The 25,262-nt window shown below is 42.7% G+C and overlaps 1 protein-coding gene across 5 annotated transcripts in view; it reads left to right on the forward strand.

Moving 5' to 3' along the window:
- The window catches only part of LOC126184543 (cAMP-regulated phosphoprotein 21), a 1,287,166-nt gene that overhangs the window by 879,199 nt on the left and 382,705 nt on the right, over positions 1–25,262 (forward strand). For all 5 annotated transcript variants that reach the window (XM_049926953.1, XM_049926952.1, XM_049926954.1 and 2 more), the window contains one exon: positions 9,768–9,850. In XM_049926953.1, coding sequence (XP_049782910.1) covers positions 9,768–9,850 — 83 coding nt within the window. The remainder of the gene's footprint in view (positions 1–9,767; positions 9,851–25,262) is intronic.

Here is a 25,262-nt window from a genome sequence, read left to right on the forward strand (position 1 = left end):
TCGTTAGTTTGGGACCCTTATCAGATTGAATTGGTATAAAATAAAGAAGATCCAAATAACAGCAGTGCGTTTTGTCACTGGCTTGTTTAGTAAGAACGAAAGCTTCAAGGGGATGGTAAGCCAACTCCAGTGGCAAACGCTGCAAGAGGGACATTGTGTATTAGGTGTGATTCACTGTTTCTGGAACAATTAACCTACATATTGCTTCCTCCTAGGTATATCTGCCAAAAATCTGCGATTGCAAAATTAGAGATTCGAACACACACGGAGTGCTGCCAAGTTCCGTTCTCCCACGCAGCATTAGGGACTGGAACAGGACAGTCTACATCCATACTCTGCAAACAATTGTGAAGTGGGCGTGAGAGGGTATTCCCATTGCGCCAGTTATTAGGACTTCTTTCCCTTCTATTCACGTATGGGGCGCGAGAAGAATGATGGTTTAAACGCCTCTTTGTGCGCTGTAATTAAACTATTCTTATTCTCACGATTCCCACGGGATCGATACGTAGCGAGTTGTAGTATATTCCTAGATTCACCATTTAAAGCTGGTTCTCTCTAAGGAGGCTTTCTTGGGATAGTTTGTGCCTGTCTTCCGATGTCTGCCTGTTGAGTTCTTTCAGCATCTCTGTGACACTCTCCTGCGGATCGAACAAATCTGTGATCATTCGTTTGCCCTTCTCTGTATCCTCAATATCCCCTGTTAGTCCTATTAGGAATTTGTCTCACACACGTGAGCAGTATTCTAGGATGGGCTCCACGAGTGATTTATACGCAATTTCCTTCGAGGACTGATTGAATTTACCTAGTAGTCCACCAATAACCGAAGACTGTCACCTGCTTTACCTTCTACCGAATTAGTGTGAGCTTTCATTTAGTATCACTACGAAGTGTTACACCCAGGTATTTGTGGGAGTTGACAGATTACAATTATGGCTCGTCGATACTGTAGTCACAGGATACTATGTATTTCTCGTTGTGTTAAGTACACAGTTTCGCATTTCTGAACATTTTAAGCAAGTTTTCAACTGAATATTTATGCAGATTCTTTTAGACAGTACTTCATTATAGATAACTATATCATCAGCAAAGAGTCTGAGGTTAATATTAGTATTGTGTGCAAGGTCATTAATATACAACGTGAACAGCAAGTGTCTCAACACACTTACTCGGGGAACATCCGAAGTTACTTTTACATCTGTCGATTGCCCTCCGTTCAACATAACATGCTGCATCCCTCCTGCCAAAAAATCCTCGGTCCAGTCACAAACTTCGCTTGACATCCTATACGACCGCACTTTTGATAATAAGTGCACGTATGGTCTGAGTCTAGTGCTTTTCCCAAATCGAGGAATACCGTATCCACCCGACTGCCTTGATCTATGGTTTTCGGGATGGCACATGAGAAAAGTGCGAGTCCGGTTTCGCATGATCGGTATTTTCCAGAATGTATGCAAGCTGCCGTGGAGAAGTTCATTCTTTTCGAGATACCTCATTATGTTTGAGATCAGAATATATTTTAATATTCCACAACAAATGGAGGTGAAGGATGTTTGTCGATAGTTTTGTACATCACTACTGGTACTCTTCTTGTAAACTAGTGTGACCTGTGCTTTCTCCCAACTACCGGGCACGGTTTTATGTACGAGGGATCTACGGTACATTATGCTTGAGAGATAGGCTAACTCAGTCGCAAGTTCGATACAGAATCTAATAGAGATTTCATCGGTACCCAGAGATTTGCTGAATTTTTTCGATTTCAGCTGTTTCTCGACATCACTGCCATTAATATCCATATCACTCGTCTTTGCGGTGATCCGAAAGTTGAACTGTGGCTATACCTCTGTATTTTAATTTGTAAAGGAACATTTTCAAACGGAGTGACGCGTTTCTGCTTTTGCATTGCTACTCTCAATTTCAGTCCCTCTTTCGTCCATGAGTGTCCCGACACTTACAATTATGCCACTGAAACCCTTTTCATATTCCCCAAATTTCTTTTGGATTTGCGAGAGACGTTTTGATAATATTCAGCTTCGGTACTCGTTCTAGACAGCACGCATTGCCATTGCCCTCTCGACAGCCAAACGCGTTTCATTTACCGTTTCTGTAGAAGTTTCTTTATAATGAGTTTATTCCGTGGAGAATCCCTCCCATCCTGAAATGTTCTATTAGGTACATGGTGCCCCAGGAGGACTAGTCAGTATTCAGGGATATCACATGAACCATCATTCGAAGAAAAAGCGTTAAGTAAACCTGGGCCCTAAAATTCATACCTTAATAGCTCTGAGCACTTGTTCATGTTCGCTAACGTCAAACACTTCTCTTCTACTGACAAGTGCTCATACCTCTTGAGATATGCGTTTTTCAGCGCATGTTTACAAGATAATTTCTTCTAACACTCGTCCGTTATTGTTTCCGTTCGGGCGCTAAAGACTACACTGTTGAGCGCCCATAACACCATATCCATCCATCCATCCATCCATCCAATTTCTTCTAGTTTTGGTTCATACTACCTCCTCCCAAATTATAACACCAAAGAACAGTAGAAGAGCTTTTTTCCACACTATCGAACATGTATAAGTGCTCATAGTTCTTAATGTATGCATTTCAGTGCCCATGTTTACTAGGTTTTTTGCTTCGTATGATCGTTTCTGCCATATTTCTGAATACTGACCATTCCTCCGGGGGGACACTGTATTAAACTCATGCTCAACTTTTCTTCTAAGCCTGAGCCACACTTCATCTACGTGCCCCCTCCAGTTTCGAGTTCCTTACTGAGGTACAACACTACTTCTTCTTTGTCTGCTCGTACTTTGCTGAACATATAAGTCCTACTTGCTTTAGTTTGCCTTCCTACATTGGCAATCATTGTGGTCATAACTGTCTCATGATCACTGATACCAGTTTCTGTTTGGACATTCTCAAAAAGGTCAGGTCTATTTATTGCTATTAGATCCAATATAATTCCGTCACGAATGGGCTAACGAACATTCTGCTCTAAGTAGTTCTCAGAAAACGCATTTAGTAAATTTTCGCAGGGCGTCTTGTCACACAAGCCATTTACAAAACTATAATTTTCACAGTAGACTGTTTGATGATTAAAGTCTTCTCCAATGACGACAGTATGATTCGAGTAATTACGTACTAATTGAACTTAGGTTATCTTTAAAGTTTTCTGTCACATCAGGAGGTGAGTCTGGTGGTCTATAGAAGAAATTTAACACACATCCTTGATACTGAGTCTTGCTCAAACAATCTGGCCTGCAACTTTAATGTCTATCCCGATTGATTTAAGTTTCTTGTCTTCTGCGACCAACACATCACCATTTCCTTGTCTAACCTTTCGGTATACGCTTAAAATTTCTCTCAAATTCTCAATGCTGTCAATTTCTGATTTAACAAGCTTTGTATACGTAGTTTTGTGTGAAATCTTGTGACTTTTAGGAGTGCTTCTAACTCTTGGCGCTTTATTGCGAATGCTTTGGCTCATAAACACTAGGATTTTATTACCCTCGACTGCAGGAGCCATTTCTTTTATACTGATAATTCCATATCCTCTATAGCTATCGTTATCTAGACTACCTAATTTAAAAAGAAAGAAAAAAAACATTGTGTGCATACCCACACACACTCAGCTACCTGGGCACAGCAGCACCTGATGTATAGTGCACACTTGACCCATTTAGGGGTACACTACAATTCTCGGCCTTAGGTTCCAGTCCAGGAAGTCTCAGCTTAGCATGTCACAGTACCTTCGAAGTCTCTGGTTCAGTCCTTTCAGTAGACTCAGAACCAGGAGGCCACGTTCAGTTCTGGAGACAATGCTTCAAATTGCAAGCTTCGTTGAAAATCCGTGAGCATGGCTGGTCTTCTCAACTTTCTGTGCCAGTCACTGACTCAGTGTCGATTTCAGGTGAAATTAGCACCCCATATTTGTTGATTAATGGGATAACACCCTGAGGTCTCCAGGGTCCTGTGTCCCCTGTACAGGGGCTTAGCCCTCCCTCTGAGTCGTCATTAACAGTAAAGTAGATGGGTAGTTATACATCCTATAGTTCTTGTAGAGGAGACAGGATCTACAAATGAGGACAGTACTCGGGGTACCTTTGGCACCTCTGGTACAAAGACTGTCGAGAGCTCTCCCAACATACCGATGTGCAGCAACTTCCAACTGTTTGACAGTACCCAGGGCAAATTCCAGCTTCTTACGAACGTCAACTAATTCATTATGCTACTGAGAACAGCATTTACAGTGGGACTGCGTTGTGACTGGTGCAATGATTTACAAAACAGTAAACAAATAACGTTAAAATAAGCTTGATGATTCTCTTTTATTTTCTGGATATGTTACGCAAAAAGTATTACTAACTCATTGAAGATCTATTTCATCTTCCACCTTGGTTGTGACATGTTGTTGTTGTTGTTGTTGTTGTTGTGGTCTTCAGTCTTGAGACTGGTTTGATGCAGCTCTCCATGCTACTCTATCCTGTGCAAGCTTCTTCATCTCCCAGTACCTACTCCAACCTACATCCTTCTGAATCTGTTTAATGTATTCATCTCTTGGTCTCCCTCTACGATTTTTACCCTCCACGCTGCCCTCCAATACTAAATTGGTGATCCCTTGATGCCTCATAACATGCCCTACCAACCGATCTCTTCTTCTAGTCAAGTTGTGCCACAAACTTCTCTTCTCCCCAATCCTATTCAATACCTCCTCATTAGTTATATGATCTACCCATCTAATCTTCAGAATTCTTCTGTAGCACCATATTTCGAAAGCTTCTATTGTCTTCTTGTCTAAACTATTTATCGTCCACGTTTCACTTCCATACATGGCTACACTCCATACAAATACTTTCAGAAACGACTTCCTAACACTTAAATCTATACTCGATGTTAACAGATTTCTCTTCTTCAGAAACGCTTTCCTTGCCATTGCCAGTCTACATTTGATATCCTCTCTACTTCGACCATCATCAGTTATTTTGATCCCCAAATAGCAAAACTCCTTTACTACTTTAAGTGTCTCATTTCCTAATCTAATTCCCTCAGCATCACCCGACTTAATTCGACTACATTCCATTATCCTAGTTTTGTTTTTGTTAATGTTCATCTTATACCTTCCTTTCATGACACTGTCCATTCCGTTCAACTGCTCTTCCAAGTTCTTTGCTGTCTCTGACAGAATTACAATGTCATCGGCGAACCTCGAAGTTTTTATTTCTTCTCCATGGATTGTAATACCTACTCCGAACTTTTCTTTTGTTTCCTTCACTGCTAGCTCAATATACAGATTGAATAACATCGGGGATAGGCTACAACCCTGTCTCACTCCCTTCCCAACCACTGCTTCCCTTTCATGCCCCTCGACTCTTGTAACTGCCATCTGCTTTCTGTACAAATTGTAAATAGCCTTTTGCTCCCTGTATTTTATCCCTGCCACCTTCAGAATTTGAAAGAGAGTATTCCAGTCAACATTGTCAATAGCTTTCTCTAAGTCTACAAATGCTAGAAACGTAGGTTTGCCTTTCCTTAATCTAGCTTCTAAGATAAGCCGTAGGGTCAGTATTGCCTCACGTGTTCCAACATTTCTACGGAATACAAACTGATCTCCCCCGAGGTCGGATTCTACCAGTTTTTCCATTCGTCTGTAAAGAATTCGCGTTAGTATTTTGCATCCGTGACTTAGTAAACTGATTCTCGGTAATTTTCACATCTGTCAGCACCTGCTTTCTTTAGGATTGGAATTATTATATTCTTCTTGAAGTCTGAGGGTATTTCGCCTGTCTCATACATCTTGCTCACCAGATGGTAGAGTTTTGTCAGGGCTGGCTCTCCCAAGTCTGTCAGTAGTTCTAATGGAACGTTGTCTACTCCCGGGGCCTTGTTTCGACTCAGGACTTTCAGTGCTCTGTCAAACTCTTCACGCAGTATCGTATCTCCCATTTCATCTTCATCTTCATCTACATCCTCTTCCATTTCCATAATATTGTTCTCAAGAACATCGCCCTTGTATAGACCCTCTATATACTCCTTCCACCTTTCTGCTTTCCCTTCTTTGCTTAGAACTGGGTTTCCATCTGAGCTCTTGATATTCATGCAAGTGGTTCTCTTTTCTCAAAAGGTCTCTTTAATTTTCCTGTAGGCAGTATCTATCTTACCCCTAGTGAGATAAGCATCTACATCCTTACATTTGTCCTCTAGCCATCCCTGCTTAGCCATTTTGCACTTCCTATCGATCTCATTTTTGACACGTTTGTATTTCTTTTTACCTGCTTCATTTACCGCATTTTTATATTTTCTCCTTTCATCAATTAAATTCAATATTTCTTCTGTTACCCAAGGATTTCTACTAGCCCTCGTCTTTTTACCTACTAGATCCTCTGCTGCCTTCACTACTTCATCTCTCAAAGCTACCCATTCTTCTTCTACTGTATTTCTTTCCCCCATTCCTGTAAATTGTTCCCTTATGCTCTCCCTGAAACTCTGTACAACCTCTGGTTTAGTCAGTTTATCCAGGTGCATCTCCTTCAATTCCCACCTTTATGCAGTTTGTTCAGTTTTAATATACAGTTCATAACCAATAGATTGTGGTAAGAGTCCACATCTGCCCCTGGAAATGTCTTACAATTTAAAACCTGGTTCCTAAATCTCTGTCTTACCATTATATAATAATCTGTCTGAAATCTGTCAGTATCTCCAGGCTTCTTCCATGTGTACAACCTTCTTTTAGGATTCTTGAACCAAGTGTTAGCTATGATTAAGTTGAGCTCTGTGCAGAATTCTATCAGGCGGCTTCCTCTTTCATTTCTTAGCCCCAATCCATATTCACCTACTATGTTTCCTTCTCTCCCTTTTCCTACTACCGAATTCCAGTCACCCATGACTATTAAATTTTCGTCTCCCTTCACTATCTGAATAATTTCTTTTATTTCATCATACATTTCTTCAATTTCTTCGTCATCTGCAGAGCTAGTTGGCATATGAACTTGTACTACTGTAGTAGGCGTGGGTTTCGTGTCTATCTTGGCCACAATAATGCGTTCACTATGCTGTTTGTCGTAGCTTACCCGCACTCCTATCTTTTTATTCATGATTAAACCGACTCCTGCATTACCCCTATTTGATTTTGTATTTATGACCCTGTATTCGCCTGACCAAAAGCCTTGTTCCTCCTGCCAGCGAACTTCGCTAATTCCTACTATATCTAACTTTAACCTATCCATTTCCCTTTTTGAATTTTCTAACCTACCTGCTCGATTAAGGGATCTGACATCCCATGCTCCGATCCGTAGAACGCCAGTTTTCTTTCTCCTGATGACGACGTCCTCCTGAGTAGTCCCTGCCCGCTGATCCGAATGGGGGACTATTTTACCTCCGGAATGTTTTACCCAAGAGGACGCCATCATCATTTAACCATACAGTAAAGCTGCATGCCCTCGTGAAAAATTACGGCTGTAGTTTCCCCTTGCTTTCAGCCGTTCGCAGTACCAGCACAGCAAGGCCGTTTTGGTTAGTGTTACAAGGGAAGATCAGTCAATCATCCAGACTGTTGCCCCTGCAACTACTGAAAAGGCTGCTGCCCCTCTTCAGGAACCACACGTTTGTCTGGCCTCTCAACAGATACCCCTCCGTTATGATGCACCTACGGTACGGCTATCTGTATCGCTGAGGCACGCAAGCCTCCCCACCAACGGCGAGGTCCATGGTTCTTGGGGGGAAGGGTTGTGACATAATCACTGTTATTTACACAACTATAAGCTGATATCGGACGTTAACCATTTTCAAGTGAATACTCCCATATTCTTGAAGACGATCGCGAACAACGATAAACTGGTGATATCGATAGAACGCTGTTCTCGCCTGCGTCTTTAAGAACATAGAAGTATTAACTAGAGAATGGTTAACAGCCGAAATCCGTTGACAGTGATGTAAATAACAATGATTATGTAACAGCCAAGGTGGAAGATGGATTTTCCTTCAATGAATTTGTGGCTGTGGCACCCGAGATGAATAAAATTACTACTAATTTCCCTTAAGAACTGAAGCAATTAGTATGCTAAACGAGATTTCTATGAAGGCAACAGAAAAACCTGGAATAAAATTTAATAATTCCCTGAAAAGTTTCTGAGGTTACCGTTGCTAACAAAATCTAAATCAGTGTTAATTTACGATAAATAAAGGCAATATACACTCCTGTTGAAAGGGAACACTAAATGTAATACGAAATGTTAATTATAATATGTGGTATAGTAACTAAATCAGAAACACCAAATTACTACGAAGTATTTTATGCACAATACTCATAACTTTCGAAAATTCTCAAAAATTTGCTTTTATTCATGTCGATATACACTGAAATTGGGGCCGAACGGTTCTTTGACCGAGGATACTATTGCTAAAATTGGTACACGGTGGTACACAAAATACCCTCCGTCACACGCCATAAGGTTGCTTGCGGAATATAGATGAAGATGCACCCGTCTCCGACTTTCTCTGAACCAATATAAATGAACATATATTAATGATCTGGGTACCTATTAGTCCCATGTCTACTAGTCATAATTTAAGAAAAGAAATTCTTTGTGGTTCTACTAGAAGAACACTTCATCAGACTCTTCTACAACGCTTACTGCAGTTTTCCTTAGAGTATTAACTGTTATTTCAGAATGGTTTAATGTTTTCCCATTTTATTTCTTTTTACACTTTTGACCATTACCAATGCTATAAATTTTGTGGGGAAAGTTTCCTAGTTTGCTGAAATGTTTCTTCACTACCTCGTGGAATCGTACAGCAGACGCAGCTATTTTCTCTTTTTTTTTTTTTTTTGCTGACAGGGACATTTCGTTACTGTCTCATAGAACCGCATAGCAGTCAGAAATCTTTCCTGTTTTTCCTACCACGAAGATGCCGTTGACTTTCCTGTGAATTTATTATGCTCAGTTGGTTTGCCATCCTTTCTACAACTTTTACTGCACGTAATTATACAATTTTATACACTGTATGACAAGTAGAGATTTTCAGATGTAGTATGATAGAGTTCATTATGGCCTTTCTGTTCCTTACAGCTGTGTAACCATAAGGAAAACTTCCTATTAGAATTATTGTGCAATCAACCCTGTGTCCCCTGATGCTAGCCTTGTGAGCAGATTTTAACCATGTAATATGATTTCACATCTCCTTAATGAAGACCCAATAAGAGTTAGACAACATATAGGGAGCATCCCTTAGCCATGCATATGAAGAAATAGTCTTGAATTCTGTGAGAATTTTTTTATTAAATCCACTTGTCATATTGAACTTTGGAGGAGTCTTTTACAGGCGCCATGATGTCTTTGTAAAACATAAATATTTTTGCAGGCATAACGTAACTACAGTATACTTAAGTACTCGATTAAGTTTTTTTGTCCTGTGCTAATAAGCTTTATTGGTATTTGTAACAAAAATAATTATATTTATTCTATACAATATTTGAAGCTAGCTTTATTTTAGCTACTAAAAGTTACCATGCTTTCAGTTAATATCGCTAAATAATAGTGAACTGCTTACGTTTACAATATTAAGCAACACTTAATTTTCTGCGTGGCTTTCTTTCTTTTGTAGCTTAAGAAGTATTAACTCAGTAGTATTTCTTGCATTATTCTATCGATGATTAAATTTAGCTTTGCATGTTAAAATCCTTGCAGAATTTTCCTTCACTTCTCTTAAAAGATTAATTTTTATGAAATACTTGGTGGCTGTCTACATACTAAGGTCTTCTACTTTTGCAGTTCCGAGTATAGTGGTACATAACGGCTCAAATAGTGCTCCCGGAAGTCCAAAAATGCGAGCGCAGCGTACATTGTCGAGACAGGTATGTTCCAAGACAACAAAATGCCACTTTTTAAATGTCTTCAAAGCTATACATGTCACATACAGTGTATGGTCAGAAAGGAGAGTAAAACTTTAATGAATGTATTGAATATGACAGTATGTGCATTTTAATACGAGTTTTCTAAAGAGCACTGCAGTTTGTGTTAATAACCTGCAGAAAATATTGTTATGTGACTTAGACGTTAACTGTCGATGAAGTATTTGTACATTTACTGAGTTCACATTATTTCCTTCACTGGGTCTATTATGACATACTACTAAGATTAATACATTTTTTCTAGCATGTTCAGGACGTTTCACAATTACTATTACGGGCTTCTAGGGGTTAAAGTGAAAGACTTAGTTCTGATAACGTATCTATGTTTGTAAATGTACCATTTGGATGTAGAAGTGAAATAAGTTTGAAGTTCGGGTCACTTGCGAACCCCTCGCTTCACGGTACGCACAGAAACTAAGGAGAGGGTGGCGCTATGAATTCCTGTTGTAGTTATAATATCGCGTATCTTTTCCCTCCGACTAAACAGCGGCTGCAAGAAACTGGTATGTTGGCAACTAGAAGGATTGACGGTGATGCGTCATGGACGAGTCGCACTATCTACTTTGAAGAGGACGTCCGTTACGCAGAAGAACCTGACGAGTAATCGACACATTATCCACGCCATGGTTCACTGTAGAGCAAACAGCTCACAACTCATTGTCTCCGTTGTGGGCGTACCGTGAAGCGGGAGATTTTAAAGTGATCCGATCTTCAAACTTATTTCACATCCGGACGTTACATTTCCGGACATGGGTTCCTTATCAGAACATTATCTACGAGGGCGAGCTGGAAAGTAATGCTTCCGAGTTTTGAATGTGACAACTTTTAAAGATTTTTAAATAAAACAAATTTCATTAACATCTTTATTCATAACCTCACCTCTGCTTGCATTGCTTCATCGCTATCAAAGTGAAATCCTCCAAGGTGTTCTTTAAGTTTTGGAAACAGATGAAAATCGGATTGGGCCAAGTCGAGGCTGTATGGAGGGTGATCAGTAACAGTGAATACAAGGCGTCGGATTGTTGCAGATGTCGATGAGCTCGTATTTGGTCTGGCATTGTCACGCTGAAGAGAGGATGCTCCATGTGTGCGGTAACTCTTCGAATTCAGAACTCTATTACAACACGCTATTTCTCACTCACCGACATAGTTAAATTTCACACGCAATGTTTCATGCTACGATTCGGAGCCCTCTAGAGGCAGAAAGCTGCAAATATCTAGACATAAATAATAAAGATGCAGAATGTTGATAACTTTTGTTTTATTTAAAAATCTACATGATTTTTAACATAAAAAATTCGGAGACATTAATTTTCAGCACTCTCTCGCAGTAAATTTCCTCTAAAACTTCTAGAAGCCTTTAATAGGAATTGTGAAACATCTGTATACACTGACGGAAATGGAAAGTGTTGCACGATAAAACATCAGTTCAATATTTATCAAACTTCGTGGAGGTGTTCATCACGTATGGCGTTTTATATAATTAGACTTCCATTTCATTTGAAACTGGTGTCCAAAATCATCAGTACGAGATGTAACCCCACAAGCTGGAATGTACTGTTTCACCAGTTGTTGCATGGAGGTTGACACCCTCAAGTAGCTGCTGTGTCAGTTCATGAAGATGCCTGGCTGGAAGTTGATATGAAACAGTATGTCTTCCAATCGTATCCCAGAGAGGCTATATGGATGACACACCGAATAGAAATCACATACTCTCTCCATTCCTTACCTTTATGAATGGCTTTTTCCATATGAGAATAAGCTCGCATAGGTACAGAAGTACTAGAGTATCAATTTGATAGCGTTCGGTCGGATTATTCGTGATATAATGTTTCCCATTTCCGATAGTGTACATCACATGCCCGGCTTACTTCTTACAGTAAAGAAAATGGATGCAGAAAGTTTTACTAGCCAGATCGGGTAATTCATACAAGGAAGGTGCCGAAATCTTTCACTATTGTCACGGCGTCAGTTTTGGAGAAATCGAGAGGCGAAACTGGAAACGTAACTGATACGGGCGAATAAACAGAAGAAATGCAAACGTTCTTCCTGTGGGTCCTACCAAGAACCATTTCATCCCTGGAACTTCCGCGCTGGGTCGCCCGAAAGGATTCGCCGAACACGGCTGTTACTTTAAACGATGGACGTCTGTTGGTTTCCAGTGGCACAGTTATATCATACCTGCTGCAAGCAAGTGTTTCCTAGATTCCTGTCCTGCCATCTCGTAATACAGCAGTCCCCTAGGCAGGAGAACGCTTAGCAAAGGCATTCAAGCAGGTTTCCTTCACTCCGGTAAAGAAGAGTAACAACAGCCAGCTTCGACACCTTCAAACGCCATCAAGATGAGCACACTGGGGATAGTAATGTTATGCTCTCAAAAATCCGTCACGCTGCATATCCTCACATCAGGGGAATGCGGAGAACAGGAATCCTAGTCCATCAAACACAATTTTTTTAACACACAGTCCTCTCGGCATCAGTTATAGGGGCTCCGAAGGTGTGAAGATCGATTTGTGACCAGTTGTGTAGAACTTAGCGTTTTTAAGTCTCGCCTCTCCTCCGTTACCACTAGTAGAACTACACATCTTGCACGACTTGAATTTTTTGTGTAGTTCCTCTGCAACACCTACGTACTCGCTGTACAGTTGCTTATGGTCAAGGCAGAAAGAACATAACTACTGAACTTCAATATTTGTTCCATGGGATTGCCCTTTTGCCGTGAGTTTCCGCAATTACCTAAGTCCAGTACAGGCGACCCTATCATAGGACACAGTCACCTCAGTTTACATCTTCAACCTTTCAGCAAATAGGTGCTGACAGCTCACAGTGCCTCAGGATGACGCACAGACCTACCAGTCACAAAAATGGGACTCAAGCTCGCATGGTCGAGAGTAAGGATGTAAATAAATTGGGTCCTTTTTAAAAGAAACCGTTCATAGGAGAAATCATACTATTTGTATGGGAACGGCAGCGTGGAGAACGTGGAGGGAAGGAGATGGTGGTCCTCACGTTTTGATCTTGGGTCCTTTGCTGTTTTCACCCTTTAGAAATCATCTGTAACTGCATTTATCCGAGGAGAAGAGAATTAGGCCTTTTTTGTAAGAGGTACAAAGTTGAGTATAGAAACATCAACACAGAATGTGTAAAATGGAGTTTTATGAAAAGTAATGACTGGGTGTGCATAAAACGGTTTTATTGAAGTTCTGAAAAATCTTAGCGCGTCCCGTTTCACTGTGACAAACATGTTACACCTATCAGTTGGTTGCAACAACCTGAAATTTACAACAGCAAGTTGTCAGCAAGTCACACTTTTCTACAAATGACAGCATCTACTGCCAGGACCAGCTTACATAACGGAAAAACATCCGGTTCCGCCCATGGGAAAGAGAATGTCTTCTTCCTATGCGTACAATTTACAATAAAGGCTGGGAGAAGTTGTTTCAGTGGTTCGACAAATGATTTTCAATTTCCCGTGACGGCATAAAACAGTGAGAAAACTGGAGGCAACACTGCAGACGACGAGAGTGACGCTGGGGGCCCTTGCTGGGTGGGCAAGTACACTTTCTGTTAGTGTAGCTGCAAAATGTGTTTTTTTTCCTGCAGTGCGTGGTACCGTCTCTCTTGCTGTGCTTGGGGTTGCTTCTGCTGTTCCCGAGACCGATCGATCTGCTTTTTCTTGTGCTAGATGTTACTTCTATTATCGACACTGCTCGATCTCAGAAATGCACTATCCACTTTGCTGATTACGAGTTCAGTTCTAAAGTTCGAACTGCCTCACACTAAATCGCACAATATTGCTTTCCCACCCAGTACAAAAGCACTCACGTCATACGGCGCAGTCTTCAGATATCTATCAAATAATAGTTTGTGCCGCTTCTCAATCAAAAACCACCCAGTAACCAGAATTTGGCAGTAGCACAATCACTGACAATCCTAGTAATGTTCAGAGACTAAAACAGTTGAAATACAACAGTCGTCGTACGTGAATCCGTTCGGAGATTGTTGGAGGTGAAGCACTGTTAGATGGCGTCGACCACAAGTGGCCATTTGCTCCGTTTCACCAGAATTTATTTCCTTGTGTCTATTGGACGCCCACACGTTTATTTTATTGAGTATTATGTATTCATTTTCGTAGGTGTTTGTGTGATGATGATGATGTTTGGTTTGTGGGGCGCTCAACTGCGTGGTTATCAGCGCCCGTACAATTACCCAATCTTTTGCTCAGTCCAATTTCGCCACTTTCCTGGATGATGATGAAGACAACACAAACACCCAGTCATCTCGAGGCAGGTGAAAATCCCTGACCCCGCCGGGAATCGAACCCGGGACCCCGTGCTCGGGAAGCGAGAACGCTACCGCGAGACCACGAGCGGCGGACGAGGTGTTTGTGTGTTATGAGCATTAATTCCCCGTGTACTGTCTTTGTAGGCTAGTTTCACGCCGCTATAATCGCCACTGTCGCCTGATTTAGTTCAAATTTGCAGTCGTTAGAAATATACGGTAGTACTTCCTTTGTTGACCAGTGAGCGGCAGAAGTAACACTAATACTTAGTTCGTTAACTGCGTTTAGTTTCGTCGTTTTCTTATGTGCTTCTGTGTAGAAGTGAGCTCTAACTTTGTGTTGAGTTGTGCTTATTAATGTTTTTAGTTGTGGGCGTGTTTTACGTATATTACTCGTATTGTCATGTGATAACATTAGTAGTATCACTAGTAGTTCTGCTTGACTGACCAGCCGATATTGTCTCAGATCTTTAGATTATCCGACCAGACAACGTTATATTCTTTCAATTCTTTGTATACTTGATTAGATTTGCGAAGGAGGTCAATGTCCCTGTCACTAAAATGAATGTCATTCTACCATCGTCTGACTTCAACATAAGGATAAGTAAACTGGCCTTAGTAGACTTGAGAGAATTGATTCTGTCAGTCTTTCATGAAGGTCAATACTGCGCTGTGATCCAATAGTAATAAGAAACTCCCCCAGTTTTAGAAAGTTCAGTCGAGCTAGAAGGTGATAACTACACTAGTACGAATACGTAGCAACAGAGCTTCTACTCTTTCTCACTTACATCGGACAGTCATCAAGGATAACCCTATTTAAGACTGTCAGAAGAAAGAAGAATGAGATGTAAACCTGCTGCTATTTTCCAGCAGTTTATTCAAAGCACAGCGAAATCTCTTACAACAAAACCTTGTGAAATGAAGGCGCCCCTTCAATCAAGTGCTCCGGGTATGTTGGTTCATGAAGATACACAAATACACAAAGCCCCTTTTGATTTTATACAAAATAGTTAAGTGTGTTCATGAAATTTGGTGTACTATCAGTGGTTGCACAGACACTTCAGTTTGTGTATGCTTCCCAATCTCTGTTGAGCTCTCTTTCATATTCTATCTCGTCTACAGTTTGCATGATTCTTGAACTATATGTATTGTGCCTATGTGGATGCTGTCATATGATCTTAATTCATTGTTCAAACTCTGCATATTTTGGTTTCTATGTATAGTGTTAATATTTATACCAAGCCTTGGCAGTATTTTCAAAAAATACGTGTGATGAAAAGTAGATGGATCAATATCCGTTGCACTGGAGTGTAAGTCTTTCTTCTTCAGTAGCATTCCGATAGTTAAACGAGCATCCTGAGTGGTACCGAAAGGCGAGCAAAGCAGGGAATTTAGTCTTCGGGGACTGCGTTCAGGTATGGCGAACCCGAGATTCCAAAACTGTAAGCAGGTGTGGCTGCTAGTCTTCCTATAATTAAGTTCTGGGCTTGCATAAGCGCCCTTCGTTACTACACGTTGAGACGGGACTTTAGGTGCAGTGTGGAGCGGGGATCTTCGCTTAACCGCCAGGATCGCGCAGATGGTGTAAACCTCTATAAACAAAGGCTCACTCTCAAGGCACTCTACTTGCCGGTGGCCTAGATGGCGTTAGCAGGGAACTGCTGCGGCTCCTATTGCACCCAAAGTGACTGTAACAGAGCATAGATCTCTCGAATCTGTGAGAAGCATTGAATGATCTGAAACTATACGCCTGCCTCACTGATGTCCATTTCTCGTAGAAATACAAATAATCGTTGCACTCGCCTATGATGGCTTTTCCCTGGTGACCGCACAACTCATTTTCCGAAGTGGCTAACGTTGGGAACTCAGATGGCTCTTCTAGTTCATGAAATACGGGAGACAATAGGCAGCGGAGCTCAAGACGACGCTGTTTATTGATTTTCAGAATGCTTTAGATACAGTTCTGTCGCCTAGTAAACAAAATCCTACCATACAGGGTGTCCAAACAGCTAGGTGAATACCGGGCTCGTACCCATCTACCACCTCAGTTACACAATTCGCGAACATATAGAAAAAGTTCGCACACTTTCACATGAGACAACACTAGACACAGAGGCGGTACAACTTCCGGTGACGGGGGTGGGGTAGGGAGAAGAGATGGAGACAGAAACGGCATGCGCTCTAATCAAAAATTAACATGCCGACCGCGTAAAGGTACGGGATTAAGAACAGGAGAAAAATGGAGAGTATCCAAACTGCTATGCGTCTGTATTGCAGATTTCCTAGCAAAAAGAACTCAGTATGTCATTCATAATGGAGAGGTGATGTCAGAAGTGAAGGGAGTGTCCGGTGTGCCTCAGGGTTGAGTGACAGGCCCACAGCTGTTAATGATGAGTATGAATGACCAGAACTTAATGTCTCAAATCAAATGAGGCTGTTAGACGACTAGATTTGTACCCAGGATGTGACATCATTAGAAATTTGTACGGAGCGAAGTGGTGCGTTGGCAAACACTGGGCTCGTACACCGGAGGATTGTGATTCGATCCCCGACTGACCATCCAGATTCAGTTTTCCGTGATTAGCCTAAATTTCTCGAGACCAATGAATTGATGGTTTCCCTGAAAAGGCACTGCCGATTCCCTTCGCTAGGCTTCCACAATCCGACCTCGAAAGATGTCTCTCATTCCTCCGTCGTTGGTGACACGTTACACTCTAAATTCCCTGGTTATAAACCTATCTCGAAAGCCAGAACACTTGTGGATGACCAGCGCGTTTTTCTAAGAGTGGCAGCTGCTGCTGAACGTAAATAAATGTAGGTTAATGTCTGTAAATAGGCGGAAATGTGCTATGTCGCTTGACTATGCAATCTATGTTCGCTCACCGCCTTCAAGTATCTACAAGAATCTGTGTAGAGTGAATTGGTTATTAGACGCACTCAAAAGTATTTAGAATAAAATTCTTAGGTTACATGGGATACACACCATCCGTCCAGTTACTTTCCGTGACTGATTTTATTCCTGGAGCAAACGCGACGTCAGCGCAGTAACTACAGTGGCTCAATTAGTGTAATCATCAGATGTGCATTCGACCAGTCATTTGTGAGAAGGCAGTGTACGGCCGTAGTGTGTCAAAGCTGTTTCACAAATCGCAATGGAGCAAGAACTCTAAATCATGTCTTCAAGGCATTATCCCGAATGTTTCGAAGAAGAGAAAAGTGTGTGCGAAGTTTGTCCCGCACAACTTGTCTCCTGAAATAAAACAACGACGCGTGGATGCCTGCCACAACTTGAATGAAATACGAAACTCAGAGTTTTTTTTTTCAGGAAAAATCATCACGGATATCTATACTTGGTGTTTTCAATACGAACCTACCACAAAACGACGAAGTGCATAAGTTTGTATGATGAGTGAATGCTTTGACGAAATTACTGACATTCAAGCCAATGTGACGAGGGGGATAAGCAACATACCATTGACTTTTGTTTTCTGACAATTTCACATGACTGGATGAGCTTTTTAAACAGTCTATGTATAGGAACATGTCAACAATATAATATGTATTTGAATTTTTAATCATTTATCTTTAGTTACGTGGTGACCACAGCACAGAATAATGGAAAGGCCCTTTCACTATTTAAAAAATAATCCTATTTTAACTATTTTACATGAGGCGCTTTAAAACAACTTTTATGCACAAACCGCAGAACAAGGTTACATTTCCCACATTTTACTGCTGAATAGCCCTGAGAACCAAATCATCATCATCATCATCATCATGAAATGGCACTGGAGCTACTGTCTTAGTTTTTCTGAACAAATTGTGCATCCAGTGATTGTTTTCCACGCTTCCTCTTTGCTGCCAACATCAAATGGTTTCGATGCCTCACAGATGAGCTTCAATGCCTTTATATTGTATGTGTTTCCCTAAAGTACAAATACCGTGAAAGTGACAAAGATGCTAACGTTCTGCTCGATGTAAGGATCCGTGCTGACAAAATTCAAGTATGACAACACTATAGAGTTGTTTCACCTCTCTTTTTTCTATGTTCAACGATGTAGTCGTTTTCTGCACTGAATGCAAGTTAGTTTTACTCCTTATTATATCAACAACGTCATTGTCAAAAGGCTTAATAAAGTATGGTACAGATGGCGTGAAGTTATATTCGTCACAATCAAAAGTAACACCATCTGTCAGACTGGATGCAATATCTTCCTTGCTCCTCTTGAAAGTTGTTCCTTTATGCAGTATTTCTGCCGTACCTGTAGTACGCACTGTAGACAGTTACTCATGTACAGTTACTATACGAAGATCATATATATTCATCTCCCGATTCCTCGTCGTGATCTGGAATAAGTAATACGCCACTCCTCAGTAGGGTGTTTGGAACACACAGTGCCTGACATAGAAGTGAAGCACCCAGAAGGGGAGGAGGAAACGGAATGAAACTTCGTATTTACAAAGAACTTGGCACTATGAGCCCATTTATCAGTATGACGTTCCACCTCCTCTAGCCTGGATACGTGCCCTGATGTGGCTGACAAGGGTGTCATAAAGGCATTTTAATCTCTCCTGAGGCGAGCTGGCCTACAACTGTTGTAACTGGTTCTTCATATCCCGAGGCAGGATTCGAACCTGCGACCGTAGCGGTCGTGCGGTTCCAGACTGTAGCGCCTTTAACCGCTCGGCCACTCCGGCCCTGAAGCCACACCCGATTGCTCGACACACCAGGAGTAATGAGCAGTCCATGCAGCCTGGTCGTGGCATCCCTCCAAACTCAGCCTTTGGGTTGTAGTATTAACGACGTCGGTAATTCTCTAGTACGAATGCTGCTAGTCTCTGACCAATGGTACACAATGCCATAGAATGTTGCAGAGTGTCCATTACTTGATAGGCGCAGATGTAAGGGCTATGATGTTCCTGGTGCACAGTAAGGCGATCCTCTCCTGGGCCATTGACAGGAAAAATAAAAACGAGTATACCTGCCCTCATGTTCCCATGCAATCAAACATCGAATCAGTTTCACTTACAAATCCTCCACAAATCTAGATATTGCACGATTCGATCATCTGCCTAAATGAAGATCCATGATGAGGCCATTTCAAAGTCTATTAGGTACTAGTAACGCAGTGTCACACGAACATGCAGCATCTCTGTGGCTTTCACAGTTATCACTCAATACCTGAGGCTGTACACACACTTTATATGCCTTACGAGGCTTGTGAGCAACACTAATTCACTCAGTTACAGAGAATGACAACGCCAATCATATACATACCTGCTGACGGTGTGCATGTGTGCGAAGTTAGACTAACAATCAACCACGTCTTCTGAGTACTTCACCTTCTTGTCAGGCAGCGTATTCGGTTTCACCACCACTATTATAAGCAGCAATATCAGTCACTATCACAATCAGACAAAAAAAGAATCTGGTCGTAAAAAGGTATAAGAGTATATTTTTTGCGATAGAATTAGCACGTTACCATCTCCAGTACCCTGAATAACAGAGCAGTTACCACTAAAACAAAAATACAATGAAGCACCAAAAAACTGGTATAGGCATGTGTAATCAAATACAGAGATATGTAAACAGGCAGAATACGGCGCTGCGGTCGGCAACACCTCTATAACACAAGTGTCTAGCGCAGTTGCGGACGGAAACAGATCCTGTAAGAACGGGACCAACGACGACTGAAGAGGATCGTTCAATATGACAGAAGTGCAACCCTTATTCAAATTGCTGCAGATTTCAGTGCTGGGTCATCGGTAAGTGTCAGCGTGCGAACCATTCAACGAAATATCATCGATATGGGCTTTCGGAGCCCAAGGTCCACTCGTGTACCCTTGATGACTGGACGGCACAAAGCTTCACGCCTCGCCCCGGCCTGTCTAACACCGATATTGAACTGTTTCTGACTGGAAACATGTTGCCTTGTCGGACGAGTCTCGTTTCAAATTGTATCGAGTGGATGGACGTGTCGGGTACGGAGACAACCTCATGAATCCATGGACCCTGCATGTCAGCGGGAGACTGTTCGAGCTGGTGAAGGATCTGTAATGGTATGGGGAGTGTGCAGTTGGAGTGATATGGGACCCCTGATACGTCTAGATACGACTCTGACAGGTGACACGCACGTAAGCATTCTGTCTGATCACCTGCATCCATTAATGTCCAGTGTGCATTGCGACGGACGTGGACAATTCCAGCAGGACACTGCGACACCCAACACGTCCAGAATTGCTACAGTGTGGCTCCAGGAACACTATTCCGAGTTTAATCACTTCCGTTGGCTACCAAACTCCCCATACATGAACATTGTTGAGCATATCTGGGATGCCTTGCAACGTGCTGTTCAGAAGAGATCTCCACCCTCTCGTACTTTTACGGACTTATGGACAGCCCTGCAGGATTCATGGCGTCAATTCCCTCCAGCACTAATTCAGACATTAGTCACGTCCATTCGACGTCGCGCTGCGGCACTTCGGCGTGCTCGCTGGGGCCCTGCACGACATTAGGCACGAGTACCAGTTTCATTGGCTCTCCATTGTATAACGAAAGACGATTAACAGCTCATTTAGGCGTGGTTTTGCCTTCAAGTAACGTGTTTTTCGTGCTAAATTTTAAATACCTGAGACTTCTTTCTTTTTTCGTTATGTCAGCTGGAGTGGGTTTGAACTTGTTCGCTTGATGTGACAGCTTCATATTTTTCGTCTCTTCCCAAAATCTCTACAAGAATTGACTTTGTTGCTTCTTGCGTTCCTCTGTCCATTTTTTTACCGTGGTTTTTACGTTTTTTGCTTTGTCTGCGAATGTGTGATTTACAACTAGGTTTCCAAAGACTTTACATTCTCTGATGGAGTCTTCTGTGGCATTCATTTCTCGTAATTCCTGCTTCTGTTCTTCTAGCCAAGTGTCTTTTAAAGTTTGAATAATTATATAAAGTAGTTTTTTGTTTATCTATTGTTGTCTATTCTGTAGATTTGACTACAGAACTTCAAGCGTCTTCGCTACTACATTAGTGAACTTTTCAAGTTCTATGTATAGTGTTGTACTCTTTTGCACACGCAGGTGGAAAAAGAGAACAGTCGTTTAACATTCACAATCAAATAGCATAACTCTTCATTTAGTACTTAAAAGTACTCATCTTTAGAGCTCTGCACTGCTGTAACTGACGGAACCACTCGTGGAATTATTCATATAATAGTACGGAAGTTATGAGCAATTGGTAGGAGTTTGCCTCATCTGCACGCACAGCTCACCTAATTCTCGTAAATTAATGGGAGTGAGGCAATTAACTCTGACGCTACGTTCAATCACATCCCAGATGTGTTCGATCCGGTTCGGATCTGTGGAGTTGGAGGGTCATCATATCAATTGTAACTCTCCACTGTGTTCCTCGAACCACTCCATCATAAGCCACATTATCTTGCTGAAAAATGCCACTTTCGTAGGGAAACGTAATCGTACTTGGTCTGCAACAAGTTTACGATACTCCTTGGCCGTCATGATGTATTGCACGAGCTCCACTGGAGCCATGGATTCCTGCGTGCATGTTCCCCAGAGCATAAAGGAGCTGTCGCCAACTTGTCTCCGTCCCGCAGAACAGGTGTTAAGGGGCTGTTACCCTTGAAGACGACGGATTCGCGTCCTCCCATCGACATGGTGAAGAAGTTATCGGGCTTCATCAGACCATGAAACGCTCTGCCACATCAAGTGCTCATTTAATAGTAGTTGCCGATGTCGTCGTGTTAACTTTGGCACATGCAAGGGTTGTCGGCTGCGTAGTCCCATAGTTAATAGTTGTCGATGCACTGTGTATTCAGACACACTTGTACTCTGCCCAGCATTGAAGTGTGATGTTGGTTCCGCCACAGTTCGCAGCCTGTCCTGTTTTACCCGGCTGCCCGGCCGACGACGACCGACATCTGTATTGAGGGGTGGCCGCCCAAGGCCACGACGCCAGGACGTTGTTTCACTTTGGTTTCACCACCTGTTGGAAACACACACCAAAGCACTCCTCCAACACGCGACAAGTCTTGCAGTTTCCGAAATGCTCGTGCCGAGTCTCCTGGCGATAACAATGTGCCCTCGGTCAAACTGTGATAGATCTGGCGCCTTGCCCTTTCTACACACGCACAGCACGCTCACTGATACTATATGCACCGTGTGTGTGTCTGACTAGCAGTCATTCGTCGCCAGGTGACTCTGCTATCGCCTGTAGGTGTTTATATCGAGAGTACATCGCTGGCGATAATGTTCTGGCTGATCCATGGAGGTAAGAATAAGGGGAGATGGCGCTACGTATCCCAACCGTACTACGTTTTGAAGCCATGGGGGCGTGGCTCGCTGCCATGACACTCTGGCCAAAACATTGCCAGTGTGCTATAGCGCTGCGTGTATTACAGTCGCTAATTGCACCATATACGCATGTAACGTCATCAGATTGGTTGTTTCAAAGTTTTTGTTTAAAATAAAATCTCGTAAAGGCGAAATTCCGCGTTTCTTCTGATTAAAAATAATTTTTAATGTAATATTACGAATAGCTAGCCTTCAATGTAAACGATACAATTTTGTTAATTCAGTAATAAACGTGTATCACAAACTAAATAATAGAAACTGAAAACTAAGTTAGCTATACCCTCCCTCCAAAGCCCCATAAATACATCTCGTTTGTAATACGTACTGGGACATTTCAGTTACGTTACACTACCGGGAAACACTGTTCATTGCCACCAATATTTACTGAAATACGGTACATAGAATGGCAAATCTACACAGTGTCCTGTTTAGGCCTATACTTTACGCCAGTTAATGTAGTGTTAGCTTTTAATTTGGTACATGATGAAGACAAAGTGAGTTACTCAACACTTCGATTATCGACGATACGTACGTATTATACTGAAACGTGAACTTGAAAACTAAGAATTTAATTCTTTGAATTAACATACCTTTTGCAAATGTTTTGGGTGTGTAGGGAAAACTGATGGTACAGCATTTTCTCGGAGCCTTACTGTTGAAAGGGAAGTCCGGTCTATGTCCTCTTCTCGGAAATGCTGAGAACGTATAGTGCTCCATTTAGACGCACGCCAATTCATCCTCCTCACGGCATTTTCCCACAGAGCTTTCCGACTTTCATTTTTAGGAAATCTAAAATCATACAGGAGAAAAACATGCTATAGTACAAGTACCGATGTAGCACACGTTCATTCACAATGAAGTTGTAAAATCACACTTAACGAGACAACTTACACATGAAATGTTATTCCCTTCGATTTCGCATCACAATCAGAACGATTCGTACATCCGAACACCACACAAGTCACCATAATAGCGCAAAATCCTTCCAAAAGCGAGCGACAAGCCTATGCATACAAGCTTACAGCAGCAATGTTTTGGTCGGATTGAGATGGCTACCCTCAGCTTCACATAGCTTCACAGCTGTGAAGTCACGGCGTCTCCCTCTATTCTTACCTCCATGGGCTGATCAGTGTGTAACTCTTTATTTCCACAGTAAACAAAGAAGCCGCCGAAGACACTGTTGTGCATGGAACACTAAATGTTCTAAACGTAGATGCTACAAATACTGTGCTTTACACAAATTAATCACAAACGGAACTGCCGCCTTTGTTCCATGTGGCGGTATTTCATAACCGCTGCGTGGTGGCGGCGCCTCGCAACTCCCGGGAGGCGTGGCTCTTGCCTCGTCCTGATTGGCGCCAAGCGTGGACATGCAGTGTCTTTGCGGTGACCGACTGCCGATGTTACGTTATTGAAGATAGATGACACTGCATCCCTCCTCCCCCCCCCCCCCCGCCGCCGCCATTCATTGCCATCCCACCCCCTCAGAAAAATCCGCACCGTCGTCGGTCGTCGTGTAAGGAGGAGGAGGAGTACGACGGTGGGGAGGAGGGGAGAGGACGGAACACCGACAGAGCTGCAGGGGCCGGAGTCGAGACCGTATTCAACGTCGAGCACCACCCACACCCCGGCTTCCGCCCTGAGCGTGGCCGGAAACGCCGCACGGAAGAAACAGCCACAGACTGCGCGCCGGCGTGCGTAGGCGCCGACTCCGGCGCTGACGTCGTCTGGGTGCCAAAGACGGCGACGGGAAACTCCGCTGCGCCCGGCCGGATGACCGGACGCGACTCCACTGACCGCGGCGCAGGCTGCCAGCACAGCTGTAGCGTTGTAGGCGGCTCCAGGCCGAGTTCCGTAGGCGACCGTGCTGCAGGAGTAGGCGACTGAATCTGCAACGGCGGCTCGAGACGAACTGAGTCTGTGAACAAAATGAGGCGGCATAATCTCTAGAAGTAATAGGCCTAATTAGTTAGGTTTAAGTAGTTCTAAGTTCTAGGTGACTGATGACCTCAGAAGTTAAGTCCCATAGTGCTCAGAGTAATAGGCCTAAGCTGGTTACGATATCGCCAGTACAGCCCCGTCGGACTCAGGGCGGTGTAGGTGGACCGCGAAATCACATTGGAAGCTACACCGTGGTCCCACGTGATGGCTGGGTGTTGTGTGCTGTCCTTAGGTTAGTTAGGTTTAAGTAGTTCTAAGTTCTAGGGGACTGATGACCATAGATGTTAAGTTCCATAGTGCTCAGAGCCATTTGAACCGTGGTCCCATCTGCGACCCCAGCGATCTTATACGCGACTGTCACTGTCACAGCAAAATTGTTCAAAGTCGCACGACGTAAACTGTGGCCGGTTATCAGACGCCATTACTTCTGGCAACGCTTCAATACAAAAAACTGAAGTCAAGGCTGTCACAGTACTCACAGGCTTAGTGAGGGTCATGGGGACGACGATGGGGAACTTGCTGTAAGTGTCCACTACCAATAACCAGCGGATATTCCAATATGGACAGGCCAAGTCTATGTGCAGGTACTGCCATGGTCCAACAGGGTGCGGCCAATAAAAGTGATGCTGAGGGGGGGCGGCCTGTTGCTCCGCACACGTAGCACGCTCTGAAGTCATCGCATCTACCTGAGAGTATGTGCAGCCATGTACAATGACGCCTGGCTAACTTTTTGGTCTGGACGACACCCCAAAACCCTGGTGTAACAGTCTGAGT

The sequence above is a fragment of the Schistocerca cancellata genome, chromosome 4 (genome assembly GCF_023864275.1).
Source record: "Schistocerca cancellata isolate TAMUIC-IGC-003103 chromosome 4, iqSchCanc2.1, whole genome shotgun sequence".
In the NCBI taxonomy this organism is placed as follows: Eukaryota; Metazoa; Arthropoda; class Insecta; order Orthoptera; family Acrididae; genus Schistocerca; species Schistocerca cancellata.